This window comes from Dipodomys ordii, unplaced genomic scaffold (assembly GCF_000151885.1).
Source record: "Dipodomys ordii isolate 6190 unplaced genomic scaffold, Dord_2.0 Scaffold19, whole genome shotgun sequence".
Classification (NCBI taxonomy): domain Eukaryota; kingdom Metazoa; phylum Chordata; class Mammalia; order Rodentia; family Heteromyidae; genus Dipodomys; species Dipodomys ordii.
Window position 1 is genome coordinate 11,307,006 of NW_012267235.1, and position 8,970 is coordinate 11,315,975.

At 55.5% G+C, this 8,970-nt stretch overlaps 2 protein-coding genes and 4 non-coding genes across 7 annotated transcripts in view; 3 read left to right on the plus strand and 3 right to left on the minus strand.

Moving 5' to 3' along the window:
- The first annotated feature begins 1,548 nt into the window (after nt 1–1,548).
- Hes7 (hes family bHLH transcription factor 7) lies at nt 1,549–4,213 on the plus strand. 2 transcript variants are annotated; one of them, XM_013013278.1, is made up of 4 exons: nt 1,549–1,600; nt 2,389–2,484; nt 3,055–3,142; nt 3,468–4,213. In XM_013013278.1, exons 1-4 carry the CDS (start codon nt 1,559–1,561, stop codon nt 3,917–3,919), a joined length of 678 nt encoding a protein of 225 aa, XP_012868732.1. In that variant the 5' UTR covers nt 1,549–1,558; the 3' UTR covers nt 3,920–4,213. The 2 variants fall into 2 exon arrangements, with proteins under 2 accessions (XP_012868732.1, XP_012868733.1); XM_013013279.1 differs by having other exon boundaries at nt 1,559–1,600; nt 3,055–3,136; nt 3,447–3,919.
- Nucleotides 4,214–4,459: 246 nt separating this feature from the next.
- Nucleotides 4,460–4,546, minus strand: Trnar-ucu. The gene is given in 2 exon segments: nt 4,460–4,495; nt 4,510–4,546. It is a non-coding gene; the product is annotated as a tRNA-Arg (tRNA).
- A 492-nt stretch (nt 4,547–5,038) lies between these two features.
- Trnal-uag lies at nt 5,039–5,120 on the plus strand. The gene has a single exon. It is a non-coding gene; the product is annotated as a tRNA-Leu (tRNA).
- Nucleotides 5,121–5,517: 397 nt separating this feature from the next.
- Trnaq-cug lies at nt 5,518–5,589 on the minus strand. Its single transcript has one exon. It is a non-coding gene; the product is annotated as a tRNA-Gln (tRNA).
- A 440-nt stretch (nt 5,590–6,029) lies between these two features.
- On the minus strand, nt 6,030–6,102 carry Trnak-uuu. The gene has a single exon. It is a non-coding gene; the product is annotated as a tRNA-Lys (tRNA).
- A 1,106-nt stretch (nt 6,103–7,208) lies between these two features.
- Nucleotides 7,209–8,970, plus strand: part of Aloxe3 (arachidonate lipoxygenase 3) — a 29,053-nt gene continuing 27,291 nt past the window's right edge. The window contains exons 1-2 of the mRNA XM_013013213.1: nt 7,209–7,361; nt 7,900–8,104. Coding sequence (XP_012868667.1) covers nt 7,215–7,361; nt 7,900–8,104 — 352 coding nt within the window. The 5' untranslated portion in view covers nt 7,209–7,214. The remainder of the gene's footprint in view (nt 7,362–7,899; nt 8,105–8,970) is intronic.

Below are 8,970 nucleotides of genomic sequence, written 5' to 3' on the forward strand. Positions count from 1 at the left end.
CAAGACTCCATCCTTTGCAGAGGGTCGTGCTCTTGGTGTGAGGTGGGTATGGATCCCTCCCTTTGTACCCCTTTTCTTGTTTCTTTAGGAAAATGCATTCTTCCTTTCTCTTCTACAATCACGGGGGTGTGTGGAGTTCCAGAAGTAAGCCGTTCTGGCATAATGCGAGGTGTTTCATCAGTCATAGTTCTAAAATTTTCCCTCCCCTGCCATCCCTACCCCCAAGTTACTACTTCAATTCTTAAATAATGAACATTGAATATATTGAGTGCATTTGCTCACTAAATTTTAGTTTTAAACCAAATGCATGTAAGTGAAAAGATGTCCCCTCGTATGCATGCTTTAAAGACTTGTTCCTTCTTCCTAGAATGATCTCTCCTCAGGCTGGCCATTCTGGAGGAAAATTCTTTCCTTGGAGCACTCTGCTTCTATACTAGTTACTTAATGACACATCCTTTTCACTAGATCTGCAGGGGCCTCTGGGCCTCTCCCACACATATCGATAAGAGCTGTCCAAGCCTAGGACAGAAGGCAGGTGTGTGTATGTGTGTGGGAGGGAGACAAATAAAAAAACGGACATAGAGGGGGCACATCAAGATGCATTGTGCTCCTAAATTGACATATTGAATTGAAACCCCTTTGTTCAACTCCTTCAAGATAGTTGGGTGAGGGTGGCTCACACCTGTAATCCTAGCTACACAGGAAGCTGAGATCTGAGGATTATGATTCAAAGCCAGCCCAGTCCGGAAAGTCTGCAAGACTCTTATCTCCAATAAACTCCCAAAACCTCGGAAGTGGAGCTGTGGCTCTAGTGGTAAAGTACTAGCCTCGAGCACAAAAGCTCAAAGACAGTGCCCAGGTCCACAGAGAGAGAGAGATGGGAAGGAGGGAAGGAGAGAGAGAGAGGGAGGGAGGAGGGAGAGAGACCGACAGACAGAGAGGGAGAGAGGGAAGGAGAGAGAGAGGGAGCGGGAGGGAGAGAAAATATGAGAGAATGATATGTGGATTTAGAGCAGTTTCTTCTCCACTGCCAGGCAGAGCACCAGTTGAGTCGGGAGGATCTGCCAAGCACGTGGATGGCTCCACGGGTGCTAAGCCAGAGGGAAATCTGAGGGGAGATGTATATAAGATTCAGTCTAGAAGGCTAAAGGTGTCAACTTTTATTTCAGTGTTGGTGGACACCCCCCCCCACACGCTGCAATTCTAGAACTCTGAATCTCATCCCTAAGTGAGTCCTGTCCCAAATCACTTCAACTCCCTCACTTCCGAATAGCCCCCCTCTCTTCAGCTCGCCGGGTCCCGCCTCATTATACAGCCTTATGGTCCTTCAACCAGCCGGGGCCCCACGCCCCTCGCTTCCCACACTCCGGGGCCGGCTCTCCTCCCCCTCCCCCTTTCACTCCTGGTCCTTCCGGGAGCCTCGTGTCGGGGTCTTGGCCCGGCTGCGTCCAGGGACAGAAAGGGGCGGGACCGTGTCCTATCCCTCCTCCCCCGGCGTGGCAATATATAAGGATCCAGGCAGGCAGGGACCCGGTCCATGCCAGGGTCCGGAGGAACAATGGTTACCCGGGATCGAGCTGAGAATAGGGACGGCCCCAAGGTGAGGGGCGGGAGGGGGGGAGCAGAGGTCCCTGTCCCAGGACCTGGGCCCTGACACCGGGATGGGGAAGGGTTGTCAGGGGGTGAACCTGGACGAGCAGGATCATGGCGGGGGGCTGCAAAGTAGGAAGAAAAGGGCAGAGTCCGAGCAGGCCTCGCGTGGGCGGCGGAAGCAGGGGCCCCGGGTTGAGTAACCGGGGTCAGCACCTTTGGGCTTGGAGGGGGGCCAAGCGCCAGGAGGATGGGTCCTCGGCGCGCTCGGGCTGTAAGCCAGTCTCGCGGAGAAGACCCTAAGGCATTGGTTTCGAGGTGGTGGTGGTGGTGGTCTGAGACTCGGACCTCTGAGAGCTGTGGGAGATTTTTAGGGGAGCCCACGGAGAAGGGGTGTCCGCCTAGACGAGTTTGAGGGAGAAGAAGCGGAGCGGTCGAGCCGGGCCTCTCCTTTTCTACACGCAGGGCTGCCAACTCTGAGCCTGCCCACTTGCCTAGGTTCTAAGAGGGACCCCAAGTTCTCCGCTGGGACAGGGAGAGGGAAGGAGGAAGGACGAGAGACAGGAGAGACAGCGAGAGGAGAATGTAACAGATCGGAGAGAGGGGAGGAGAGTCCCTCCCCCCCACCGATCCTAGGTCCTGAGGATGGGGAGCAGAGAGGGATCGAATGGGCCGGGCCCCAGGCAAGTCTTGGGGGACAGATGCGCAGGGGTTGTCCCAGCGTGGGATCGGGGCGCCGGCGCGGCCGCGCTGAGTCTCGGTGGGGTCGGCCTGCGCCCCCTTTCCCACTGGTCACAGATGTTGAAGCCGCTGGTGGAGAAGCGGCGCCGGGACCGCATCAACCGCAGCCTGGAAGAGCTGAGGCTGCTGCTGCTGGAGCGGACCCGGGACCAGGTCAGTCCCTCCTCCAGCCCCGGACCCCCAAGCATCCTGTTCCCGCGTCTCGGAGCTTCCCTTTGGGGGTGGAGGAACAATACATCGGGGTGACAACCCTGGCCCCAAGGCGCCGACTTCCTGTCGCATCCCTGGAATCTCATCCTAGACCCCTTTAGCTCTCAGATCTTCATTCTCCCGCGGGTCTGCACGTTTCCCATCTGGTTCTATAAATGTCGCTCCCAGAGTGGGTCGAGCTCACCCTTTGGGTCTCTTTAAGTGTCCCCTTTCCGTCCCCTAAGTCGTCGCCCCCTCTGTCCCCCAATCAGCTTCAGTGTTGCCGGTGTTTTTCCCTCCCTGGGCTCCACGTTGAGTTTTGGTTCCATCCTGTAGGGTTGGGCATTTGCGTCTCGGTGATGGTGGCGGTGGTGGTGGGGACAGGACCTTTCTGGTCATCTCACTCCACGTGCGCGCAAGTGCGTTCCGGGGGCACCCCCAGCTCCCGTGCCCGCCCCTCCCTTCTTCCCCCTGCCACTTTCCCCCTCTCTCCCCACCCCTTTCTGTCTCTGCGCCCTCCCCTCCCGCCTGTAGAACCTCCGGAACCCGAAGCTAGAGAAAGCTGAGATACTGGAGTTCGCCGTGGGCTACTTGAGGGAGCGAAGCCGGGTGGAGCCCCCGGGTACAACGCGGCGGTGGGGCTGCGGAGGGAGGGCGGGCGGGAGGGGGACCCTCGGAGGATGGGGCCCGGGAAGCTAGGGCGGACCCCGCGGTGGGGGGGGCGGGTTTGGGGGCGGGCAAGCTGGGCTCCCAGGCTTGGGTAATAACACCTGCGCGTGTCTGTCTCTGTGTCTCCCTCGTTTCCCCCCCCTCGATCCATCCATCCGGCTTCCTGCCTCTGTTTGACCTCGGTAATCTCCGCGCCCCGCCCCTTCCCTCACCCCTGCTGGGGCCCTGCCCTGCCCACCGGTCGTCCCCGCTGGCTGCACCCGCCGCGGCGGCTCCAGGGGTTCCCCGGTTCCCAGCCCAGGACGCCGAGGCGCTCGCCAGCTGCTACTTATCCGGCTTCCGCGAGTGCCTGCTTCGCTTGGCGGCCTTTGCGCAAGACGCCAGCCCGGCCGCCCGCGCCCAGCTTTACTCCGCGCTGCAAGGCTATCTGCGCCCCAAACCGCCCCGGCCCGAGCCGCTAGATCTGAGGCCTCCAGTGCCACGCCCAACGCTGGACCCCGCCGCACCAAGCCCTGGCCAGGCGCTGCAGCAGCGCCCCCCAGTGCACCAGGGCCCCCCTAGCCCGCGCTGCGCGTGGTCCCCAACCCACTGCTCCCCCCGCGCCCGGGATTCCGGCGCGCCAGCGCCCCTCACCGGACTGCTGCCGCCGCCACCTCCGCCTTACAGACAAGACGGGGCGCCCAAGGCCCCGCCTCTCCCTCCGCCCGCTTTCTGGAGACCTTGGCCCTGAGCTTTGAGCTTTGGAGGGACGGGGGCAGAGGCTGGGGGAGGGGTAGAGACTCCAGCCCGAGGGCGGCGGAGGGACCCGGGCGTGAGGGCGAGGTGTTGGGGAGGGCGGCGGGGCGCGCGGGCTCAGCGCGCGGGTGAGATGTGGTCTATATTAGAGTATCTATATAAATATATATATCCCTGGTTCCTGTCCCTTTTCCCTACGCCACGACCCTGTGTCTAGGATTGTACCCTCTATCCCAGGCCAGTCCCAGTCCCTTCCCGAGTCCCTAGTGCATGGAATAAAGTGGTTATTCAATCCCCGTGTGTCCCCGAGCAAGGGGCCTGCCTTTATCTCGGCGTCCACGCCCACTGTCCTTTCCCTTCTATCTCCCACCGCAGTCCAGCACTCCTCGGCCCTAATCTTGGGGCATACAGGTAAGTAACGAGGAGAGAGCAGAGCGGAGGTGAAGCAGAGTTGTAAGCCTTAGAGGTAGGGATCGGGAGAAGGGAGGAGGTTCTTTTACACCAAAGCCATTGAGAGGAAAAACAGAAATAAAATCGACTCTGGTGGGATTCGAACCCACAACCTTTGAATTGCTCTTTCGTCTCTAGAAGTCCAATGCGCTATCCATTGCGCCACAGAGCCACCTGGTGGGCCGCGGCGTCTCAAAGCTTACTGGTACTAGCCTGGAAAAGGGGCAGGGCGGAGGAGTGTTTGCGTGGAAATTGGGCGGGGCGTACCCGGAGCGCCAGATTAGGGTCTCAGGGGCCCTCGGGGAAGTAAAGCAGGTGTGAGCCAGGTGGAAGTGAGAGTTGGCGAGGAAGGAGAGCACCTGATCCCGAGCTGGCGAGCGAGCGCAAAGCTCCGGCTGCCCACGTGGGGGGTGCTACCGGGTCTGGCGCACGCCGCTTCCGGATACGATCTCATCCAATAAACCTGTTTTGTTGAAGATGTTTGTGTGCTTCTATTTCCTTGCGCTCGTTTCTTGTGACTTTGGTTTCGGGTCTCGATGTTTTTTTCTATTCGTGTATATAGAAAGTATACAAAAATAGAAGTAGAAACTCAATTAATATCCCTACGCTAACTTCTAGCTTCTACTCTCTTAGGAAGAGAGCAGGGACAAGCGCTCTGCATGCAGGTAGCGTGGCCGAGCGGTCTAAGGCGCTGGATTTAGGCTCCAGTCTCTCCGGAGGCGTGGGTTCGAATCCCACCGCTGCCAGGGCCAGAGTTTTCCTCCTGAGCAAAGTTACTCTAATTGCTGTCAAGGTTCTACCTGCGATTTGTATGAACAGGACTCTTAGTTTTAAGAGATCGTAGTGTGTATTTGCGTATGAGTTCCAAACGGAAACAAACCTAGAGCTCCTGGGGTCGAGCAACAATCGAAACGGGCTTTAGCATAATTTTCATGCCTAGTTCCATTTTAAACATGTCTACAAATTTTTATCTTTCACAGTTCTCCCTCAGGGTCTGCTATAAGTTCCATCAACCCATGCCCAGTATAAAAATATGGAAGGATTGTATCCTAGTTTTTAATTCTTTTGATCATATCCTCTGATGTTGTTAGAGAACAGTAATATATAAAATCAGAAAATGTTATTGGCTATAAACAAAAGCTAAGGTTCCACCGAGATTTGAACTCGGATCGCTGGATTCAGAGTCCAGAGTGCTAACCATTACACCATGGAACCCGATGCTTGCTCCAGCTTTCGGCAATTCTATACATTACTGTATGTATGTCTTCCTTTTCATGCAACCTCCCCCCCCATATTTCTTCATTCCTAGAAAACAGAACAACCGCTGCTGTATGTTTTAGACACCATTACTAAACACCCGCAATATGAATTTTTATTATTATCTGCTAAGGCGGGATGTTATACAAAAGATCAGAATTCGTTCAAATACTAATTTTAAAATACAAGTTAAAATACTATTGGATTAAGCAAATCGTTATCAAGTTTAGTCTGTGTTTACTCTTTAGTATGGCTAGCAGAAAAATTAGTCTAGTGTCTATCACTCCTAGTTTTTTCCTCGACTGTCATTCCTTCTTTCCGAAACTACGTCCCCAGTGTAATCCAACTTGCCTTAAAACAAGAGGACTGCTTGTTGTTGCTGCAAGGAAAAACCCTAGCGCCCGAACAGGGACTTGAACCCTGGACCCTCAGATTAAAAGTCTGATGCTCTACCGACTGAGCTATCCGGGCTCTGGAGAAACTTAGTTTCTCTTTTCCCAAAAAAAGAGGTTTGTGTACGGCCACGTAGCTTCTCGGAACCGAGAACGAAGTGTGTCCGCCGGAAGATACTGCGTTGACAAGCACTCAGAGGGAAGCGGGTGAAATTGGCCGTGTTTCCCCGGCAGGCTGGAATCCTGCGGTGCCGCAAGTCGCCACAGGGGGCCGCTGCGGCCTACGAGCCGAGACCGTCCTCCCAGGCCCCCCGAGAGCCAGATCCCGGAGTCTGGCATTCGGGCTCCTGCCCACGGTCCTGTAGCTTCAGCGAGGACCGATAGCGGAGAGAATGCCACGTGGGGCCTCCTGATGCTCTATGTGGGACTCTGCTTTGTTCATCTGATCGGCCCTAGTCCTAGGAAGAAACTGATTTGGGAGAACCAAACTCGGGGCAATCTGGGCGTGTGGAGGGGGTGCGTGTGTGTGCGTGGGGGTGGTGGTGGTGGTGGTGGTGGTGGTGGTGATTTGTTCTTTACCGTCCTACCTGAGCTGGGATGCAGGTGTGGCTCACCTGTGGCTCTCGGTCATGTGTGATCTATGACCAGATTCTGCAGCTCTTCTCTGTATAGTGTGACTGACACGCATGAGTCATAGGAATTCAATGCTCTGTGCTGTTCTGATTGGGAAGCAGTAGGAAAGGGTCTGGGGCAATTGAGGAAGGGGTGAGCAAGAGCCCCTTGGCATCAGTTAGGCCTCTTGTCAGGCAGAAGACAGTGTCCCCATTACACAGGCGTCACCTCTCTCCATTTGGTCCCTCCCTGCCTCCTCACTGGATCCACATTCCCGATACTCATCTGGGTGAGCCACCCAGAGGGACCGGCTGTGTCAGAGGCAGGCAAGCAGGTATTAGGCTGCCAGTCAGACTGTGGGCGGAGGAGAGAAGAAGCCCTAGCCCGGAGTTCTGGAAAGAGAGAAGAGAGGAGAGAGAGAGAGAGAGAGAGAGAGAGAGAGAGAAAGGCCAGGAGCATCCTAAAGGCAGCTGTCCTCAGACATACCGGTCTCCTGGCCCTCCACCAAGCAGCTTGTCGGGCTTGTCACTCACCAACTCCAGGCCAGCAGCTGCTGTGTGTCCCGTGTGGGTCCCATCCATGGCAGTATACAGCCTCTGTGTGACTACCGGTTCCTACCTGAAAGCTGGCACAATGGACAACATCTATGCCACGCTGGTGGGCACCTGTGGTGAGAGTCCCAAGCAGCGGCTGGATCGAGTGGGCAGGGACTTCGCCAAGGGATCGGTGAGTACCCAAAAGTGACAGGCAGGACCTCTGAGGGGCAGGACACACAGGCAGGGGATCCCGGAAAAGAGGAGAGTCATCCAAGCCGATTCATCACATCCTGCCAAACTGACGAGGTGTGCTGTGACCTTTCACCAGGCCTTTGTGGTCCCTGCCTTTTCTAGGGGTGATAAACCTACCTAGGCAGGGCTGTGCAGGGGCAACTTCAGGAGTTCAGTTGGCTTCTTGGTTCCTCCCATTGTTGGTGGTAGGCTGGTCTAGTTGCTTCCTCACTAAGCCTGGGTTTCCTCTTCTCTGGAGGGGATCTGTTTGCCTTTTTCAACAGCCCCTAGGGTTGTTTGCTGATGTCCTACACAGGTTGCTCTGCTGGACCAGGAGGCCAGAGAATTCCGATTGCCATCTCCATTCACATATTTGGGGTGGCACCTGGAAGAATGATCACCTTGTTATTCATACAATGGGCCCACATGGGTTAGCTGCTGCAAAAGCTGAAGCATCAGTGCACCTTGCATGGCCTCTGCTCTCCTGGTTGTTCCAGGTAAAGAAATACAAGGTGCGCTGCTCAGCCGAGCTGGGAGAACTCCTGTTGCTACGCTTAGACAAGGAGCGCTATGCGTTCTTCGGCAAAGATTCCTGGTACTGCAGCCACATTACAGTCACTACACCCGACGGCACTATTGTCCCCTTTCCCTGCTATCAGTGGATTGATGGCTACTGCACCATGGAGCTGCGGCCAGGAGCAGGTGGGCCAGGGGAAAGGGCTGTTTGCAGAGAGGGCTTTTTGAATGGGGTGAGGGGGGGCGGGTAGGGTGAGTCTCACAGAGGCCAGGGTGTAGAGAATAGGGTTACTTTCTGGAAATGGTGCCACTAAAGCCTGAAACACAAGGCAGCATTTATTTCTCGGAAGGCCCTGCAGATGAGCACAGTTTTGCAATACACTGACATACCAAACCATCTGCTTTCCACAGTCTCCCTCTGTCCTAACCCTGGAGTAAATTCTTCTGGGCCCATACATGCAAGCAGGATTTCAGTGGGTGGAAAAACCTTGAATATTTAGCCACTTGGGCTGGACAGGCCCTGCCAAGTCTTGTCTCTTATTGTAGGCCCTGTTGTTTTTTGTCGGTCATGGGGCTTGAACTCTGGGCCTGGGCGCTGTCCCTCAGCTCTTCAGCTCAAGGCAAGCGCTCTACCACTTGAGCTACACTTCCAGTTTTCTAGTGGTTTATTGGAGATAGGAGTCTCACGGTCTTTCCTGCCCGGGCTGGCTTTGAACCATGATCCTTAGATCTCAGCCTCCTGAGTAGCTAGGATTACAGGCGTGAGCCACCGGCACCCAGCTTTCCAGCTTTCTGGCTTTTCTTGAGTGTGCAATTCTAGAAGTTGAACTCACAGCCTGGTGTTGTCCCTTTTTCTCTCTCAAGGACTGGTAGTCTAGTACTTAAGCTACAGCTCCACTTCTAGCTTATTGGGTCGTTAATTGTTTTTTTTTTTTTTTTTTTTTTTTGGGTCTGGTTGTGGGGCCTGAGCTCTGGGTCTGGGCGCTGTCCCTCAGCTCTTCAGTTCAAGACTAGCGCTCTACCACTTGAGTCACAGCACCACTTCCAGCTTT

What these genes read in the sequence shown, in the direction of transcription:
- Hes7 (XM_013013279.1), top strand. Translation starts at nt 1,559, where the DNA reads ATGGTTACCCGGGATCGAGCTGAGAATAGGGACGGCCCCAAG. An exon ending in AGAATAGGGACGGCCCCAAG is followed by an intron (nt 1,601 to 2,388) that starts GTGAGGGGCGGG and finishes CACTGGTCACAG; the next exon opens with ATGTTGAAGCCGCTGGTGGA. An exon ending in TGGAGCGGACCCGGGACCAG is followed by an intron (nt 2,485 to 3,054) that starts GTCAGTCCCTCC and finishes TCCCGCCTGTAG; the next exon opens with AACCTCCGGAACCCGAAGCT.